At 32.2% G+C, this 20,303-nt stretch overlaps 2 protein-coding genes and 1 long non-coding RNA gene across 4 annotated transcripts; all 3 read left to right on the top strand.

Moving 5' to 3' along the window:
- The first annotated feature begins 191 nt into the window (after positions 1 to 191).
- LOC126660633 (uncharacterized) lies at positions 192 to 8,070 on the top strand. Of its 2 annotated transcripts, XR_007635396.1 has the most exons (3): positions 192 to 315; positions 3,898 to 7,071; positions 7,147 to 8,070. It is a non-coding gene; the product is annotated as an uncharacterized LOC126660633 (long non-coding RNA). The 2 variants fall into 2 exon arrangements; XR_007635395.1 differs by having other exon boundaries at positions 3,898 to 8,070.
- Positions 8,071 to 10,124: 2,054 nt separating this feature from the next.
- LOC126661383 (peroxisomal nicotinamide adenine dinucleotide carrier) lies at positions 10,125 to 14,610 on the top strand. The gene is made up of 11 exons (XM_050355218.2): positions 10,125 to 10,377; positions 10,454 to 10,528; positions 10,608 to 10,682; positions 11,465 to 11,595; positions 11,750 to 11,804; positions 11,941 to 12,048; positions 12,369 to 12,437; positions 12,506 to 12,613; positions 12,768 to 12,836; positions 13,446 to 13,500; positions 13,975 to 14,610. Exons 1-11 carry the CDS (start codon positions 10,297 to 10,299, stop codon positions 14,166 to 14,168), a joined length of 1,020 nt encoding a protein of 339 aa, XP_050211175.1. The 5' UTR covers positions 10,125 to 10,296; the 3' UTR covers positions 14,169 to 14,610.
- Positions 14,611 to 15,445: 835 nt separating this feature from the next.
- On the top strand, positions 15,446 to 20,040 carry LOC126662206 (signal peptidase complex subunit 2). The gene is made up of 5 exons (XM_056104061.1): positions 15,446 to 15,606; positions 15,685 to 15,836; positions 16,639 to 16,720; positions 19,490 to 19,632; positions 19,765 to 20,040. The coding sequence occupies exons 1-5, from the start codon at positions 15,511 to 15,513 to the stop codon at positions 19,859 to 19,861; spliced, it is 570 nt and encodes a 189-aa protein (XP_055960036.1). The 5' UTR covers positions 15,446 to 15,510; the 3' UTR covers positions 19,862 to 20,040.
- The last annotated feature ends 263 nt before the right edge of the window (positions 20,041 to 20,303 follow it).

Raw genomic sequence — 20,303 nt, 5'->3', positions numbered from 1 at the left:
ATTTGAGGATTTAATTAAATAAAGTAATCGATTTAATCTCACAAAACACAATTTTAGATACTACTTACTTGACTGAAAAAAATTAGGATTGATTTATTTGATCCCATAATACAAGTTTGAGGGTCAGATTAACCTTTTAACAAAAATTATCAAAACGACGAGTGGAGTGTTTATTGTTTATACTTAAATGTTGATGTTAGTTAAAAATATGAAGATAGGAAACTGCAGAAGCAAGCGTAGCTCTGGATTATAGTTTTTAAGCTTGGAATTGAATTGAAGATGCAATCAAATATTTATTGGAACAAAGAATTTCAGGTTTCATACTTACTTTTTTCTGCTTTTCGTGCATGAATTTTCCTCTCTTGTATAAGATTTAGCTAAAATATATCTTTATTGGACGGTTAAATTGATGATAAATTCAGTTTTATTTGGTAATTTTTATTTTACTATATGGAAGGATTTAATATATATAATTGTACGGTTTAGTTTCGCCATTGTATTCCATCAATTCATTTAATGTATTAGCGTTTTTTATGATGTCATTTACGGTATCGTGTAGATGTGTTTAGAGAAGATCTTTTCGTTTCAAGGTATATGTTTTGCATGTTGTTCATTAGGGGAAATTAGAGGATGAAAACCAGCTCTAAACTATGTAGTACTGACACAGATACGGGAGAAATATAACAGTTGGATGTGGACATGGAGAAATGGTGTTATTTTAAGATTTTCTATTTTGAAAATGAAGTTTCGTGTCCGACACGTTTCTGAATTAAGAAATGTTGATGATGATTGTTTCGGTTTCCTTCATTTAATCAAAACTGTATGTCATGAATTATGCGGATTTTAATCAATAATATTCTATATGCGTAAAATGCGCGATTGAATTGCATTTACTGTCGTTATATCGGATTTTGGTTTGTTGAGCTACCTGTGTTGTTTGTATTTATGTCTCGGTCTGTTTTGTTGGGATCAACTATTGTACAAGCTTGCTTTATTTAGATCATGAGCTTTTTGTGTATTTTTGCTGATTTAGATGAAGAGATCTTATTAATGAAAATCTCTCAATGTAAGGTGAGTCTCGTAGTCTGAACTTTCACATGGTATGTGTTACACAGTTGTTTTTCCTTCAGAGATTTGGATCACTAGATTTTAATTTTTCCTGATAAAGCTGGAATAGTTATTGTGTATATTGCTTCTTGTTTAATAAAAGCTTCAAAATAGGATAGCTATGGAATAATCTGTGATTCAGTTTCTATGGAGAAATTATAGGTTGAATACCAGCACTAAACTATATAATATGGACACGGATGTGGGGAAACGGGATACTTGGACGTGGACATGGGGAAACGACATTATTTTAAGATTTCCTATCTTGAAAGTTTTGTGTCCAACATGTTTCTGAATCGAGAGATGTTGATGATGATTGTCTCAAATTCTTTCATTTAATCAAAAGTTTATATAATGAATTATGCGAACTTTAACCAATTATTTTCTATATGCACAAAATGCGTGATTATGTTTTTACGATATTGGAATTGCATTTACTCTCATTACATTGCATTTTGTTCAGTTGAACTACCTATGCTGCTTGTATTTATGTCCAAGTTTTGATTTGTTGGGTGTGATCAATTATTTTTGCTGATTTTAGATGAAGAGATCTTATTAATGAAAATCTCTTACTTTAAGGCGAGTCTCGTAGTCTTAGCTTTCACGTGGTATGTGTTACGCAGTTAGTTTCCCTTAATAGATTTGGATTGCTAGATTTTAATTTCTGCTAGTAAAGCTGGAAAAGTTATTGTGTAAATAGCTTCTTGTTTAATTAAAGGTTAAAAATAGGATAGCTGTGATCGAACCTGTGATTCAGTTTCTAAACAATATAATTATGGATTATGCTTGGGAGTTTTAAATTTTGCTCTAATGAGCTTAGATTGCTTAATTTCCTTATTGTTTTTATCAATGGCTTCTTGTGCCTTTTCTTTTTCAAATGAATATTACCTACTGGAATGAGATGTCTTGCTCATATGATTGCTTCTGCGGAACAATGCGGAACAACTCTATATATGTTCATTTCATATTATCATTGGGTGCATTACCGTCTAATTTTCCTCACTACCTCATCTCCAATGTCTGTTGCTAGACACAACCTGGTTGTTGTAAGTTTGTTTATGAATTTTTGATATTTTGGATCCTAGCTTTTTAGATCTGCACATCTTTTGATCTTTTTCATCCATTTTTTTACTTGTTTCTGTCTTTGTTTTCAAGAATTCTGGAAATTTTGTATCCCTGGCCTGTCTGGTATTCTTGCATTTCTTCATATAAATAGTGAATGAATTTTTCTTCGCGTAACTCATTCACAAGTCAGTTAGAGCTTACTTGTAGTCAAATGCATCTCATAGTGTATAAGTTACTGTAATTAGATTCAGAAAAGCCTAAAAACAATTTAACAAAGATTTGGTAGCAAGTCATGCACATAACTTTCCCTTTCTTAACTTCGTCTTTGTCGTTGTTTTGTTTTGTTAGCTGTTGGTACTTGGTAACTTTATGCTTCTGTCCATGGCACGATGAATCTCTGTTTATTGGGAAGGAGTTAAAGCTCTGGATAACTGCCTTCTAGTTTAGTTTAATTGAAAAAAAAAAACAATTTTCATTATTTACTCCATTTCCTTTTAGTTGTCTCTGGTTCTAACAACTCTTTCTTTTAATTGTGATTTTGTACTTACAAAGCTCAATTGTTTTATTGAAACTATTAATGCATTTGAAAACTTAAAATGAGCATATGCAGTTCAAGTAGAGGTGGCAATAGATTCGGTTGTGTATGTTTCAGGCTTGGTTACTTACCATCTACTTGGGTGTAGACTAAAAATAATATAACCATAGAAAAAACCATCTAGTTGATCCTTTTAGGCTGGTTGGTTTGCTAAGGATTCTTATTTCTTAGGCTTTTTTAATATTACAGTCCTCGATTTTTTTCAGAGACTGCTTCAAAAATGAGAAAGAAAAAAGTACATTTTCATATATAAGATCTTTTTGTCTTGTTTGATCTGTTTAAATTTTACCTTCTTACCCCCGAAATGTTTTGTCATTTTGATTGTTTGTGGTGTGTGTATGACTCGCTTTGATTGGGTGTTTTTACGGTGAGTTTTCAAATTAGGTAAGAAAACCTCAACTAGAATGTCTTTGTGCTGACGAGAAGTAAAAGTGACAGTGGAAATTAAAAGTAAATAAAGGAAAATGCAGAACAAAAGTAATCAAAGAACAAAATCAAACATAGATGTCCTCAATAAAGTGAGAAACAAAATACAGATGCCTTGCTAATTAGAAAAATTTAAAAGCTGTTGAACACAGCCACTCAGAAACTAGGTATGTTACTTTAAGATCTTTGTTAATTCCATAGCTACTGTAATGTATCCCTCAGCCTTGCACCCTGGACCATCAGGCCTGACAAGTTCAAAACTCCCCTCGATTCTGGTAAAGAGTTCAGGCAAAGGGAGTTGTACCTTTCCCACCATGACCTCACCTGTTGAAGTTCCTGGATCAATCTTGGAGTGAGTCCTAATTACCTCCAAGTGCACAAATCTACAATCCATTGGATTTTCCAGTAGAATGTAAAATTCTTGATTCCATTCAGGGTCTGGTGAACCATACACATCATCTGTCACGAATAAGGCTCCAATATCAACCCAAGATTCAACCTTATAGATTCTATTAGAATGAATAACAGTAGAATCCATCTGCTGGTTGTCTATCCCATCAGCATAGAAAATAGATAAAATTAAACCTAAATCATAGTCATCTTCAACTTTACTTTTATTTTTCCAGATTCTTGAATCATAGTTTTCGTCACAATCGCTTTCGATGCTCTCGCTGCTGATTCTCTCTTTATTTCGTTCTCTACAGGTGTTCTCTTCATAGCTATCACTTTTGATGCGCTTGTCGTGAGATTCACTGCGGGTACTTTCTTTCTCACAATTGCTTCGCATAGTCCTTTTGTCAAAATTGCTTCCCTTGTTCTCCATTTCAACCTGCTAAAAGCAAATGAATTAAATGAACATACAGAAAATGGCACTTTTGATGCTTATTATGGAAAATGTATCAGATTAATATGGAAAAAAATCTTACTTTGCCGGTTGAGCTCACATTACCTGTGTAATTGCCAAGTAGAAAGATGATGGAAAGACTGAGATAGTTCTCTTTGGAGAATTTTAATGGTTAATATAAATTGAATGGCGAAGGCTTTATTTGGTTAATGACAAAGTAATAGATGGAAGCTAAATGGGAGAGTGGATTTTTATTGGAGGTACGACATAAAATGCTATTGGTAGTGACTTGTTTCGAAAAGTAATAACTGAAAGCTCTTAAAATATTTCACTAGTAGTATCAATATTATATAATCAAGGCCCTTACTTTTCTATTGAGAACCACTTCTCCAAATAATTCTGAATATAATATGTAAATAGTAAGAAACAAATCAGGTTAAAGAATTGACTATGGTATGAGATTGTCACCCTTATGGTAAATCTTTTAGAATTTAGGTATTTAAATCATGATATATGTTAAGAATAGTAACTGTAGTTAGCATTATGCTAACATAGGCCAAGAAAAATATCAAAGAAAATCTAGAAAAAAAGGAAAATGAATCTTGAGTAATAAGTATGTGTAGTTTTTGGTATTTGTGTCGTTTGTCGCTTGTGTAGTAATATATGTTTGCTGGTCTTCTTACTAAAATGTTTTATTTTCTAGAATAAATGATTGCCTTTTTTATAATTGGAGAAGGAGGAGCACTTATGGGAGATTTGAACCCACGGTTTTGACAATTTGTTGTCCAGCGCTTGTACTATTGAGCTAAAGCCCGTTGGTAATGATGTTTGCCTTCTATAAGGATGTAAATAAATGGAGGATTACTTTTTTACTTTTACTGAAGAATTAAACATTTATATTAATCTAGCTAGTATGAAAAAAATTATGTTTTTACTCTAGAAAGTAATTATATTTCTTAAGAAGAAAAAAATTTGGCACATTCATGTTGCATGAGAGAGGAAAGCCATCTATACGGGTAGGTCTAAGGTGACATGTAGCAGATAATTAGATAGCACTATTACCCTCGATAAATCTAAAAGTGTGGACTGGTTGCAATGGAGGAAATGGATCTATAACATGAATATCAACAAGATTGAGACTAAAGTTTAAGGAGTAAGTGGTCATTTCTTGGTAGATATCATTTCATGAATTTGTGAGAACAATTAAATATTGGATTAATTCCTAAAAAAATCACGAACTTTACACGAAGTTTCATTTTAATCATGACCTTTAAAAGTTGTCATTTAAAGGCACGAACTTTCATTTTGTTTCAAATCTATCATTTCAGTGTATTTTTGTTGACTAAATTCTTCAATAAACCATTAATAAAAGACCCAAATTATAAATCGACATTAAATCTTATTATCTTTTAGTTAGAGTATATAGGATTAGGAATTTTTGATTCGATAAAATACACCGGATTTTATTTTGGCGATAGATTTGAAACAAAATGAAAGTTCGTGCCTTTAAGTGACAACTTTTAAAGTTCATGATTAAAATGAAACTTTGTGTAAAGTTCGTGATTTTTTTAGGAATTAACCCTTAAATATTTGACTAGTAATCCATGTCATTTGCTTTTTGTTGAATTCTTTGTGCTTTATAAAACATATTAGGAAAAATGAATGGATATTTTGCCTACAATATGACACTTATAACATAGATAAGTGAACCAATCTTCAATAGGTGAAGTGATACGTATTTGTTTCCGATTAGCAAAGTACTCATCATTCACTACCTATGGCAGTTTTAATAGTGGCCTTTTACTTCAAATGCCATGTCATTTATGATGATATAATATTAGTAACTTAACTTATTTGTGGTTTTTATTTATAGAGAAATGCTAGCAACCTTCTCCTCTTTGCCTTTATCCGTTTGCCCTTTTCTCTATTTTATAATTCAATAAATTTAATTTTTTTTACGGAAGCGTATTGAGTGAGTTTCATTTTGATAGATTATTTTAGAAGAATATACGATAATAATTTAGCAAAAGAAGATTATACCAATAGTGAAATGAAGTTAAAAGATTGTCAGTATTATCATCCAACAATTTTATCGGGTTGCCTTGATGTAACGTGTTAGGTGTCAACAAAACAGAGAAGGCAATAGGAGAAGGTGAAAGAGAGAAAATGGCTAGCATTGATCGTATTTTAATATCTTATGTATACACTTAGAAGGGAGATAAGTTAGTAAAAACTACAACAAATTGAACTAAATGAGCTAGATGACTATCAAGATCATTCATTACCAAGGAAATGAGTTCGTTTTTTATTGATATGTTTCAAAGAGTTGTTTAATTAGGTCTATTCTTAATGTTTGATCAGTAGAAGTTGTTTTATTTGGTTAGATTTATGTTGTCGAGTTGAAGCACAGTCTATGGTAAATTTCGCCTGTTAATAGGCTGATATTTGTTGTCCTGTTTCTTTTTTGAATTTTTTGCATGAGCTATGGTAACTTTGCTCTCTTGACGATGAAGAATATTGTAGCTGCTCAAGAATGCAATTTGAATAGAGAGGTAAACTCTTTAGTGTGAGGATCACTGTTTGGTTTTCTTCCTGAAGGAGACCAGAATAATACCTTTTTAAATTTGTTATTTTCTCTTTGTAAATAACTAGGATATTTGGTTAATTTACATGTATTTAATCCTTAAAATATGCACTAATAATCATGAAAAAATATTTGAAAAACCTACAAGCATGAGATCCAAAATACATTGCCTAAAGAAAGGAAATATATCATGAAAGAGATGGAGGACACAAACTTTTCTTGCAAAATAGTCATCGATGTGAAAGATACATTGTAAAACTTGGATGAGAAACAAATTATCTTGTTAAATACTTGATTTTGATGATATATGTAGCTCTAATGGTGATTTGGTGAATGATTGATATGTTATTTAGTGAGCTTTGCTGTTTTGAATTTATCAGCAACGACATTTGAGAATCTAATTGTTTTTGGTGTTATTCGGGGTTACCGATATGCCCTCATCTTTTTCAGGTTAGTTTTTCGGTTAACCTAATTTTATATGAATTCTTGCAAGTGGATAATGTAGATACTTGGTGTGATATATAGGCCCAATTGCCTTCCACAGTGATTCGAAACAATAGAGCAACTATATAAGCATTGTTTCACAATCCATCATATATTAGGTTTGTGGTAAAAAGGTGAAAATTTCTGGTATTACAGAGTTACAAATTGCTATTCTTTATTCAAATTGATTAAATTTTTAGCATGAACTCTTTTGCATATAGAATAAGCAATCTTTTGCTAATAAAAGAAACTCGACCTTCCTAAAAGAATTTTATAGCTAACAGTCTCTACATATATGGCTTTATAATTTGGTTTATTCAAATTTGATTTCTACGTATTTTTTAATGATTCATTTGTAAATTAAAGAAATTTAATCTGTGTTTCATAGTATTTTTATAGTTGACAATTGTTCTTTATGACTTTATGAATGTGGTTCATTAAGTTTGATCTAAGTCATCTTTTTGATGGAACACTTAATCTGTACTGAAACACTTCGATGAGGAGTTGTAGCATGCTTCTCAATATGACAGCGCTAGGCTTCATCTTTTTTTTTTGTGGGATTCCTCAGATGAAATTAAAAATTTACCCGGACCTAATACAAGCACTAAATCGATCAATTTGGGTTCTGCAAGAACAGCTTGTCCGTGTAGCATTCAAGAGTTTAATGTTGGCCGTCAAATTCGGCCAATTTTAGCTAGCCATCAGGGTGCATTTGTTGGTAAAATAATCTGACTGTTCATCGCTTATTTGTCTTTATTGGTTTTCAGCTTAATCTGTGTCGTGTGAGGTTCCACGAGATTGAACATTTCAGTTTTTTGAGAAATCAGTGTTGTTTTCTGATTTTGCTAAATAATTGGTTTGAGAAATCTGTGTTATATGGGAATGTTGTTGTAGTATGTTACATATGCTGTTTCATATTCTTGAATTGTACTGCTTGGAATTAATAATACTACATTTGCAAGCTTAGCATTTTCAATTGATGGTGCTGTGGTGCAGTATACAGAAGGTTGCAAAAACCAATAAAAAATTCCAACCCAACCGACGAAACTAACATGCATATTTATTTAGTTCATGGCTGATCTCCGTAGAGAACGGAAAATCCTCTTTCCATTGCCGTCTCTATCCACAATCTTATTTATATTTATATTCTGTTGCCATAAAACTCTCATTAAATTATTGATTTATCTACTATTTCAGTTCATTTTTATAAAGGTTTAAGTTTTTCTTTTCTTTTTTTGCTATCCTATGGTTTTAACTTTTGACATAAAAGGTATTGCCAAAAAATTTAAATGAGTTATATTTAATAACCAAATACAAATTTTATAAAATTTTAAATGACTTTCTAAAATATATAGTAGAACTTAATTTCACCAAAAAAAAGTGTACGTCTAAAATTTAGCCATCGTGATGGAACTTATGGCTCTATTTACTTATAGTTGTTAGGTGGCTCACAATTAATGATGTCTACCTAAATTGGAGAAGACTTGAAGATACAAATTAAAATCCTTCAACTATGTATTCATTTTAGGATTAATGTAAAAAAAAATCACGAACTTTACATGTTTTCTCATTTTAATTACGTAGTTTAAATTTTCTCATTTTCATGCACGAACTATCACTTTTTCCCAAATTCATACACAGTGCTGAGTTGGCATTCATTCATTGGTGTAAAATGACCTACATCTCAGCTAATTACACCAATGGAGCCGTGACACCTCAGCCTCGTGCATGAATTTGAGAAAAAATAATAGTTCGTGCATGAAAATGAGAAAATTTAAACTACGTGATTAGAATGAGAAAACGTGTAAAGTTCGTGAATTTTTATGACATTAACCCTTCATTTTAGACGATGTATTTTATACTACAATTTTTCCAATGGAGATTTTATTTACCTAATTGGAGAAGACGAGAAGATATAAATTAAAATTCCTCAACTATTCATTTTAAATGAGGCATTCTATATAGTTTTTCCAATCGAGATTTTATTTTATCTATTGGATGAAGTATTATCATTTTTCTTTAATGATGAAATTGAAAAAATAGACAAATAATAAATTAATAGAAAATACACATATAAGGTTTGGTTATGTATTTCTTATTAGAAGAGAATTTTAAATAATGAGTACATTCTTGAAATTTTAAAATATGTATAGAACATATAATGTACAAATACATTAAAATTTCTTTATACTATTTAATTAACTATTAAACCGATTGAATTTTTAACTAACCATCAATTCCTCTTTTATATCATTCACATCACTATCAACGATATTTTTTTAAAAAAATTTAATGTTCATTGGTTTAAATTGTATGTCAAGAAACAAAAACATCAAATTAAACCTAACATGTGACCTAATGAACTATAAATGAAACTAATAATATAAAAGATACATGAGAAAAAATTTAACGGTATAAAATAAACCGAGAATATATATCGAGCACCATTTATACATGTAGTAACAGCTATCTTATTTTACTTTAAACTAACTTCAATTAAACTTCAAAAAATCGGGAATCATCAAGAAATTTGAATCTAAGTTTTAAATTATCGCTAATATTTTTTAAATAATCAAGGTTCTACATAGAAAAAACTCAAAATAATTGTATGGAACACATAAAACTCCAAACAACAGCTATGTTTAAAAAATTATGTATATAAGTTGGTCAAACAAAGTATTTTTTTCATAATATTTGTCATATTTACTAGTTGATTGAAAAGATAATAACTATATCTTGATTTATATATATTTTTATTAAATTGTTCATGTTAATTATTATAATTTTTAGGTTTTTATTAATTTTTCAGTTTTATTAAATTATTTAATAAATTTAAAAAAATAAAAATAAATATTCTTTTAATATTTTAGAGTGACAAATATTATAAACGGATCTTTTTAAAATATAACAATGATAAAATAGCTATAGCGGCGAAAATTTACACAAACGCGACGAAATTATTAAAAGAAAATAAAAAAAACTGCTTCTACACCAACAACCAACGTCATTACACAAACAATACCATCACCAGCTTAGCGTTGTTTTCTTGAACCAAACAACATTTCAGGAAAGCGACCGTTTCTCTCTCTAAAATTTATTATTCGATCTCCGTTTCTTCTTTTCTTTCGTCAACACTCACTTTCTCGGGAAAATTGCACCTCTTAACATTTTCTCGAGAAAATTTAAAACATTATGTCTGACGCTTTGATCAACGGTCTCGCCGGCGCTGGCGGTGGAATCATCGCTCAGCTCATTACTTATCCTCTTCAAACCGTACTATTACCGTCTCTAAATTCTTTTAGTTTCGCTTTGTTTTATTGACGTTTGACTTATTTTTTTATATGTACAGGTTAATACACGGCAGCAAACAGAGCGTGATCCGAAGGAGAAGAAGAAGCTTAGTACTGTAGATCAAATGTGTCAGGTTTTTCTCTATTTTTTCTGAACAAATTGAAATTTGTCGCTGTTTGTTGAAGTTTAATTTTTGTTGGATGATTTTGTAGGTTGTAAAGCATGAAGGATGGGGACGGTTGTATGGAGGATTAGCTCCGTCTCTTGTAGGCACAGCTGCATCTCAAGTGAGTTTATTATTTTAAGTTTTGAAATTAATTTCAGTTAATTTTGTGTTATTGTAGGTTGAAATGCTATTATTTGCTTGATCAAAAACACGGAGATAATTTGTTTAAATTTGTTGAAATGTTAAATTTGTTTGGATTCAAATAGTTTCAAAATTGATTGTGTATTTGTAATTTTGTTATCGTTTGGCTGCATATATGATAGATGAGGCATTGCAACTTTCAATGAAATTTGTATTGTGGTCCCTCTAGGCTTATTTTTTAGTTTTGTGGCATATTATCTGCAACCTGGTGCTTTCATTGCAATTATGTGACATTTTATCTACGTTTTCACTACATTATGTCCAACGATGTATAAGAATTAGTGAGTAGAACTGTAGATACTGCGCTTCAGATTTTCTATGACTTTCTGCCTTCACTGTCAGGTTCTTTATCTCGATGAAAGAAAAGAAAAACAAAGAACTATGGTCTTATGCAGATTAAGATGTTGTGAACTAGGATTTTCTAGACTAATAGTGTACGCAGTTCAGTTGTGGTGAATATAGTAGTAACTGCAAGTGGTGCTGACTTTTGTGAGGATATGCAACTTGGAGTTATGTATGTTGTTCATTTCTTTGTTATTCATTTTCCCAGATTGAACTTCGTTAGTCCTGTTATATCTATGATAACGTACATATAGTTGACTTTCATAAAGAGGTTTTAGATAGTGACACGGTGTGAATTCTTGTCATTTTATTGAGATTTGCATTTTCTTATATGCTTTGCCATTTCTTTTTATGATACAGGGTGTTTACTATTATTTCTATCAAATATTCAGGGATAAAGCAGTAGCCAAGGCACTTGAACACAAGAGAAAAGGGTTTGGTGATGGATCAGTGGGGATGCTCTCATCACTTATAGTAGCTGCCATGGCTGGGTCATTTTCTTTCTCTGAATTTCTTAATGGATTTTGCTAATTATATATGAATTTTAAATGTGCTTGAGTAAATTTTGCTTGAAATTCTACTAGCATTGTATCTTATCTTTACACCCTTCTATAAATTGACACTTAAATCACTCTTTGCCCACAGGTGTGTAAATGTGCTGTTGACAAATCCCATTTGGGTAGTTGTTACACGTATGCAGGTGAATTACTAGTTGATATCTCAAATCTCTCTATGGTTTTGTTGATTTACTGGGCATTAATCGCCAATGCTTGTGTATATACCTTAAAATTATTGCTGTTTTCAGTTCTAAGTTTAATGTTACTGTTGTTTTGTAGACCTATACAAAAGCGTCAAAGAAATCCGAGTCAAGTCAACCATTGACAGTTGGGGATGAAAATTTTCTGGATGCAGTCGAGCCTCCTCCTTTCGGAACTGGTCATGTGGTAGGTACAATCAAGTGTTTACTGTAGCAGTTATTGTATGATTTTTAGATTGAGATGTTGAGAATTTTCCTCCTAAGAAATACTGTGGAAGTTTGTTTTAGTTTTGGGGAAAATTGATATGGAACTCACAATTGGCTAGTTTTACTTGTAATAAAGGCTATACTTGTAATCAGTGAATGATTTGCAAGCTTTACCAAATCATATCTCCTAGTGGCTGAAATAAAACATAATGTATTATAACTTCAGTATAATTACGCCCATTTAATACATAGTGACAGATGTCTTCCTTTATGGTTTTTAATGAAAAAATATTTGTATAGGTACAAGAAATCTTTGATGAAGGTGGAATTTTTGGATTTTGGAGAGGTGTATTACCAACACTGATCATGGTATGTGATAAATTGACTCTTAAACCTGCTAAGTATTATCACTAATTTTTATGTTATCCACTCAATAGGTCAGCAATCCTTCCATGCAATTTATGTTGTATGAAACCATGTTGAAGAATCTCAAGAAACAGCGTGCCTTAAGAAAGAAGGGTGACAATGTAGTCACTGCTTTAGAGGTTTCCTTTTCTTCCCCAACTTTCAGCTCCCTTGCTTGATATAATTTTATTTTCTTCTCTCGAGGATCAGTTTTTCGAAATTTATGTAATGATGCCCTCCATTCAATACTTTGGGCTCATTTTGACAGCCAATCAAATTGCCTGATTTTGCTAGATATTTCTTCTTGGAGCATTGGCAAAGCTTGGAGCTACTGTTGTGACATATCCTCTTCTAGTTGTAAAGGTACGTAAAATGCAGATCCACCAATACACTCTTGCCACGTAAGGACAAAATAAGGGCTAGTTATGCTTTGTCAATTAAATAAGAGCTTCCAGTCCTGCAATCTAATTAGAATTTAGCTGAACAAAATTAAAGCTTAATATCCACAAGCTTAGCTTGGCTGTAAGTGAATCTTTCAGCTGATTCTGTCATTTATGTGGTTAAATTGCTGTTGCAGAAACAATGCTTTTGGTTTTGTGTTGCATTTGTATTTTTAGCAATTGTGAGAAAATAATATCTCAATTAAAAAATAATTTCAAAACCAAACAACTACAAAAGAATATAGACTTAAAATGAGATAATCAAAAAGAAGAAAATTCAAAAACAGGTATTAAAATTTTCAAATTGCTCTTGTAACATCCTAACTTATGCTAATTAAGGAAGCAATTTCAGTCAGGACCATACGAGAAACATAAAGAGAGTTCAAATGGATTGACTAAAACAGAATGTAATCTTACATTCTTAGCTGCAAAGCTTTTTTATTATTTGTGCTTGGAAGATATTCTGTAGATCTATTCTGTACTTTCTAGAAATAGCGGCCTAGCTTCCTGATTGACTTGGTTTCCTTGACAGTCGAGGCTTCAAGCAAAGCAGCAGAAAACTGGAGATAAAAGGCACCATTATGAAGGTTTGAAATATGTTCATGACCTTGTTTTAACTTTTAACAATATGATTGTTACAAGAAGGTGCGACAACAATATGATGTATGTTCCCTGGCCATTATGGCTGAGTCCACAACTAGGGGTGTGTATTCGGTTCAAACAAACTGAATCGAACCATAATTGTATCTTTTTCAAAACCGAAACGAATTTAAGGATGTAAAAAATTTCAAACCAAAACTGAAATAAAGTAGCTCGTTCTGTTGATTTTTGTAGTTTGGTGCAGTTTTTACACTTTGGTTTGTACTAAAAATAAACTGAAATTTATTTACATGAAAAATCGAATCAAAGATCAAACTTTTTTCAAAATGTTTTTGTTATCAGTTGAAGTTTTGATACCGCAACTTAATTCTTATTAAGAAATGCACTGTATTTCTCATTACTTTCTTCTGAAAAAAACTTATCTTTACAGTAATTGATGTTAATCCTTTATGTCGATACAGGTACTCTAGATGCAATCCTCAAAATGATTCGCTACGAAGGGTTCAACGGGTTTTACAAGGGTATGAGCACAAAAATCTTTCAAAGTGTTCTTGCAGCTGCAGTTCTGTTCATGGTTAAGGAAGAACTTGTAAGGGGTACACGGTTTTTGCTTACGAGAGGTAGCGTGAAGGGAGCGCGATCAAGGCCTCCTTAATATAATAATCTTTACCTCTTCTAATTATTTCTTTTAAGTTGCTTAGGAAAGATATTTATTTAAATTGACAGCACGCCATGATCCTTGAAATAAGAGGGATGTCTTAGGATTTACATGGAGTAAAATTTTAGTACACCTAGTCAATTCTTTTGAAGGTTACTAAGACTGGCAGGGTGATTAGAGATCCGTTACTACTCAGATGTATCGACCCAAATGACGCTATGTTAGTCATGGCCGGGGTTTATACTTGAATCCCTCGAAAGTTAATGCTACAAAATGGTAGACAGATTTGTTATTGTAATGGTTTTAACAAAGTTTAAATATGGTTTTGCAATTGCTTTGAGGTATGAGTGAAGTACCAAAAACTAGCTAATATGTATTGTATGATCTAGTCCTTGTAACAACTACATTTGTTGTAATAGTGGCAACTTTTATTCGACGATTTTTACTGTTGATGCTGCAAATTGGTATGGTTTGGAAATGTTCCGAAATAAATAGATATGTTCGTGTTGTAGAGATACTGGAAAATGCTTATTGTTAATTAGTTTTCATAGGAGTAAAACATAGAGAAATACTTATATAGACTCTATATACAACCTTGGATAGGGTTAATAAAGTTATAATATATTATAAAATAATATATGATGTAAGTAATTAAAAAAATTAATATTTAGTAAACAGGGTCTAGGTAAAGTTTATTATATAGTTTAATGAATTTTTTTGAACTTTATATTATATCAATCAATTGAGAATATTTATATAACTTAATTCATTATGTCATTGCTGGGTAATCTAAGAATATTTCTATAATATAACCAACTAAAAACTATATTAATATTAGAATAATATAGCCTGAACGGGTTTAGTCTAGTGGTCTAAGTCTCAACCATCTGGGCACCAAGGTCGCGGATTTAATTTCCGGCTACGCTTTTTCTATAAAATGGAATAGTTGGGATTGAGATGTTAACCATTATAGCCCGGTTTTGTCAGGTATGTGGATTTGTGGGCAGTCCACATTCCGAGATTTGATAGTGATCCTGGACTTCGGCTCAGGAGTGAATGCTCGTCACTAAAAAAATTTATTTATATAATATAACTAAGAAGATATTATTACTGCAGCAAACCTACAGCAAACCTACTCGGACCAAAGAAGATAAAAAAGCAGCAAGCTACTCGGACGGTCGGACCAAAACCTTAAGTTAATCGTAACAGCCACGTCAACACGACATCGTTTTATTTTCCACCAGACAGAGTAAAACACTACATCTTTACATTACTACGCTCTCAAAACCCAAAACATTTTTCACAATTCACACAAAATCTCCCAACAAAACTCTGATAAATGCAAGAGAAAAAACCAGCAATGGCAGCAAAGAAGAAAACAAATCTCTTAGATCACAACTCAATCAAACACCTGCTCGACGAGTCAGTCACCGAGGTAACATTTTTCACACTGTCAATTTAATTTTTCAAAAAAATAATTAATGATCGACTGATTTTTTTTGTTTGGTTTCAGATTGTTACGAGCCGCGGATACGTGGAGAATGTTCGGCTGAGCAATTTTAGACTTTTTATGGGAGCTATTATTATAGCTATTGCTCTTGTTGCTCAGTTTTACAAGAAGAAGTTCCCGGAGAATCGAGAGTTTTTGATTGGCTGCATCGTTTTATATCCTTTGATTTGTTTTTGTTGATTGTGTTATGTGTTTATTAATTGAAATATTTCGTCTATGTTGTGTTTTTAAGGTTCAATAAGTGTTTGTGAGCTTGATAAACAATTTTTTAGCTAAATTAAGGTTAAAATTGTCAAACAAAGCCTTATGAACCATATTGCTACGCTGAGGCGGAGTTAGGGTGGGGGCAAGGTGGGATAGTGGCCCTACTCCGGTTTTCAAATGTTAGAGATTGATCTGTAGCAAATAATTTATTTTAAAGACCATTGATTGATGTTTTATGGGAAAAAAAAAACTGAAAACCAGTGAAACAACATCTGATTCGGTCTAAAAAAGTGTCGTTTAGCCTAAATGACATATTGTTTGATCAAAAAATATTTCGTCCCACTGGAATAAAATTTCTGAATCTGCCTATGCAATCCTGAGATTTTGAATGCTTTGCTTGGAGAATAATATTTATTTCTTGCAAAGTCATACAACTTTTGGTATATATCTTCGTTCCTTTCAAACTGCATTTTTTTAACTTATGTGGCAGCTGTAGGCTATTATAAGCATGATTATTCATCAAATATATTTTGAGCTGATCAATTTTCATATTTTTATACTTCGGCATCACTGTGATGAAGATGTTAGAGAATAATTATGTTTTCGGTGATTTTAATATTGGGATGGATTGTAATGTGAAATAAGAATAGGATTACTTTGAATTTTACTTATCTTGTTTTTTACATTTAAAGAAAATGACTGGTTGTATAAGACGGAATATTTAGAGTTATGTTTAATCCTTGACTCTGGCAAGTATGTAGTATTCAATGGACTGTTGCAGCTGATTGTATACACAAAAGAGAAGAACGCATTCTTGTTTACATATCCTCCAAATGTGAGTTCCTTGTTTCTGAAATGGATTGTTTTGATATGTTGCTTGCAATTTGTATTTTTTTTAGGTTGTCTGGTAGTTTATACTTTTGAGATGTCTTACTGGATTTAAGTTATTTGATGTAGTAATCCATACTTCAGTGTTTTGTACTTGTTTAGTCATTTTCTTATGTTGTCAGCTGTCACCCAAAAGAAACTGTCTCTAGTTTAAGAGAATTATCTGTTGGTGTTGGCTCTTAGGTCTGAGTGGATTTTGAGATGCTTGCTATAAGAGTGATCCCTGTTTTTATTTAAATTTGATTTGAGGCTCAAAAACCTAGTATCTCTGTTATTTGAGGCCAGAATGTGCATTTCTTGGGTTGTGGCTCTGATATTGGGAGAAGAGCTTCGGGTTAGGCCTTTATTAAGGGGCCCATTTCTGTTCTCTGGGAGGGTTATTGTTGTGATTTGGGATGGCAGATAAAATTATTAGCAATTACTTGCCTTCTTTTTGGTTGGTTGAAATAAGTGAAATTCTTTTACGGGCGCCTTAAATGAAGCATAAACACCTTGTCACTCTATTGTCCTTTACACTTTGTTTGATACCAATCACTGCTTATATTGCAAGGTATTTAGATAATGATCTTTTTGACTGACAAGTGGTATTGTTTCTTTGTCCCAACACTTGGAAGAACATCAGCCTTACCTTCTGGAAATGGAATTTTGTTACATTCTCTTGTTTTCTTTATATTTTTTAGTTTTCCTCATTGGTATATGTAACTGCATGGATTCAACTTTGTGTCAATGTTTGGAACAATAACTAGTATTGCCTTTCCATATGTCATGGAGAATTCAACTTCACTTTCTCTTGGCTCATGGTGACTGGTGAGACTATTACCTCGGGTTCAATTTGATTCACAGACACCTCAATATAACTGTGTTTGTGTGTGCCCGCAGACTGCAGTATTTTCATCCTTAGGGGCCTTTTCTTGAGGTCCCTACTAGCGTTAGTTAGTTTTAGGTTGCGCTCATTATGATATCACGATTTGCTTTTGCCTTTTCTTTTTATTATCCTTTTCCGTTAGTGCTTTTAGAACTGATGAACAATGCTGCATGACCGTTGAATTTCTTTCAAGTGATGTTGGAGTTGTAGAATCTTGCTTGTTATATTGTAAAAAATCTCAAAATAATTGCATTGGAGTGTTTGAACTAATTCAAATCTGCCAATTTAGTGTTTTAACTAATTCTATTGACCAATCCGGTTGGACTTACAAGCGTCATATGAATGCAGCTTTTAGCCCTACCAGGAAGCTGAATGTACAAAATTGGGTTCCAAAGGGTCTTAGTTAGCCTTTTAAGTGTGCGAAATAGAGTTTGTTTAAATCAATTTGAGACCAAATTTTGTATAATTAGTATTTCGTTGAAGCACTTTGAACCCCAATTTTGCATAGTGAAAACTAAGGTATTTTATGACCTAATTCTATATACTCGCGCGCCGGGGAGGCGAAGTTAAGAATAGTCACAGTGATATAATTTTTATGATTCCAACAACTGATTTGGAAAAAAAAAAAAAATAGTTCAGACACCAAATTGAGAGATTTAAAAAAATACTTCAGGCTGACACCTCGATACAATTGTGTGTGTGTGCGCGCGCGCGCAAGCAGGCTACATCATTTTCACCCTTAGGGGCCTTTCTCTTGAGGTCCCTTCTAGGGTTTGTTATTTTTAGGTTGTAGTCATTATGATATCACAATTTGCTTGTGCTTTTTCTTTTTATCTATCTTTTTCTGTTAGTGCTTCTAGAACCGACGAACAAACTTGCATGAACGTTAAATTTTTTCAAGTGATGTTGGAGTTGTAGAATCTCGACTTATTCTTATATTGGAAAATCTCGGAACAATTGCATTGGAGTTTTGAACTCTTTCAAATCTGCAATTCAGTGTCCAAACTACATTTTATTTTTCTACCAATTAAGTTGAACTTAAAAAAGCTATATGTATGTGGTGCTTAGTGTTACCATGAAGCTGAATGTACAAAATTACTTCCAAAGTGTCTTAGTTAGCTTTTTATGTGTGCGAAATAGAGTTTGTTTTGGATCAATTTGAGACCAAATTTTGTACAGTTAGTATGTTGAAGCACTTTGAACCCAAATTTGCAGAGTGAAAGCCAACTAAGGTATTTTATGACCAATTGAAGTCGGTAAGAACTACCACAATGATATAATTTTTGTAAAGTCCAACAAATGATTTGCGAAAAAATAGTTCAAACACTAAATTGAGAAATTCAAAAATTAGATATTATTCTAGTCTGAAACTAAGATGCCAGCTGATTTTTCCTGCCCCTTTATACCTTGCAATTAAGAACCGCAGAAACATGATTGTGGAGTTGTGGGAGCATTGGTTTTAGCTAAGTTCTCTTTTTTATATCAGGCAACATGTATTTGCAGATAAAAGCTGACTTTTGTCATTCTATGGATGTAATATGTTTGATAGAATAAATTATTGTTTGTTCTCCAATTGTGCTGTTTGTAATACCATGATGCGTATCAATGTCTCTATTGTAGCAATCTCGTGCACAGACAGATGTGCACATATGTATGCATGTGTATAATGCGAGTATAATGTGTGTTGAAACATTCTATTTATTTATTTATTTTCTTAATCGGTGCATAGTACAAAATAACTCTTGAAATTAACTGTTTCTATGTGAATGTGACACGAATATAATATTATGTTCTTAAACATTTAATCCTGAATTGTTTCCGGCTTGTTGAATGTTGATCATTTTTGTGCAGGGATCTTACACTAGCACTGGTTTAGTGGTGTCCTCAAAGTTACCCAGATTTTCTGACCAGTACACACTTAGCATAGCAAGTGCAGATCCTAAATCAATTTCAGCTGGAAAACCAGTGGAGTTTACAAAGAGCGTCACTCAATGGTCTGTATCTCTGACATGTTAACATGCATGTGCTCAGAAAAACGTGCATTTCGTAATTTGAGGATTTTAATTTGATTTAATGACGTGTGTTCATTTGTCTCATTGCATCTCTGACTTTCCAAATTGTCACAGGTTCACCAAGGATGGAGTCTTAGTGGAAGGATTGTTCTGGAAAGCCGTTGAAGGGCTAATTAATGATTATGCAGCAGAGCCAAAGAAGAGCAAATGATATAACGATTGACAGATAAGTCGACAGCTTAGACAGATCAAACATTGCATTATTGTGCTTGATATGGTTGTTTATTGAAATTATGGTTCTTGCATCCAAAATTTTCGAACCAAACTAAATTAATCAACTTGCATTATATTTGGAACAAAATTTCATGATAGTTTAATGTTTTCGGACAAGATCTTGCTGATTGGTTTCTTGCTATGAGTTCCTGTATTAACATAATTGCAGTCCAGTTGTAGTTGCAGTCAGCAAGAGTAGGGGGGAATACATTCTATTCAAATTGAACTGAGCCGAATTTATGAAGATTTAAAATATTTCAGTTCAAACTGAACCAGCTGGTTTAGTTGATGTTCTTGGTTCGGTTTGGTTTTCCGGTGTAGTTTGTACCAAATCTGATTGAAACTATTGCATACTCGTAGGCAATAGTGCATATCATGTT

This window comes from Mercurialis annua, linkage group LG8 (assembly GCF_937616625.2).
Source record: "Mercurialis annua linkage group LG8, ddMerAnnu1.2, whole genome shotgun sequence".
NCBI lineage: Eukaryota > Viridiplantae > Streptophyta > Magnoliopsida > Malpighiales > Euphorbiaceae > Mercurialis > Mercurialis annua.
The sequence above is the reverse complement of the archived record's forward strand: the minus strand, read 5'-3'. Positions and strand labels throughout refer to the sequence as shown.

Excerpts from the sequence above, each read along its gene's own strand:
- LOC126661383 (XM_050355218.2), top strand. The coding sequence starts at position 10,297 with ATGTCTGACGCTTTGATCAACGGTCTCGCCGGCGCTGGCGGTGGAATC. Across the intron at positions 12,438-12,505 it reads TATTACCAACACTGATCATG|GTCAGCAATCCTTCCATGCA; the intron begins GTATGTGATAAA and ends TCCACTCAATAG. Across the intron at positions 12,837-13,445 it reads ATCCTCTTCTAGTTGTAAAG|TCGAGGCTTCAAGCAAAGCA; the intron begins GTACGTAAAATG and ends TTTCCTTGACAG.
- LOC126662206 (XM_056104061.1), top strand. The coding sequence starts at position 15,511 with ATGCAAGAGAAAAAACCAGCAATGGCAGCAAAGAAGAAAACAAATCTC. Across the intron at positions 15,607-15,684 it reads TCGACGAGTCAGTCACCGAG|ATTGTTACGAGCCGCGGATA; the intron begins GTAACATTTTTC and ends GTTTGGTTTCAG. Across the intron at positions 19,633-19,764 it reads ACAAAGAGCGTCACTCAATG|GTTCACCAAGGATGGAGTCT; the intron begins GTCTGTATCTCT and ends AAATTGTCACAG.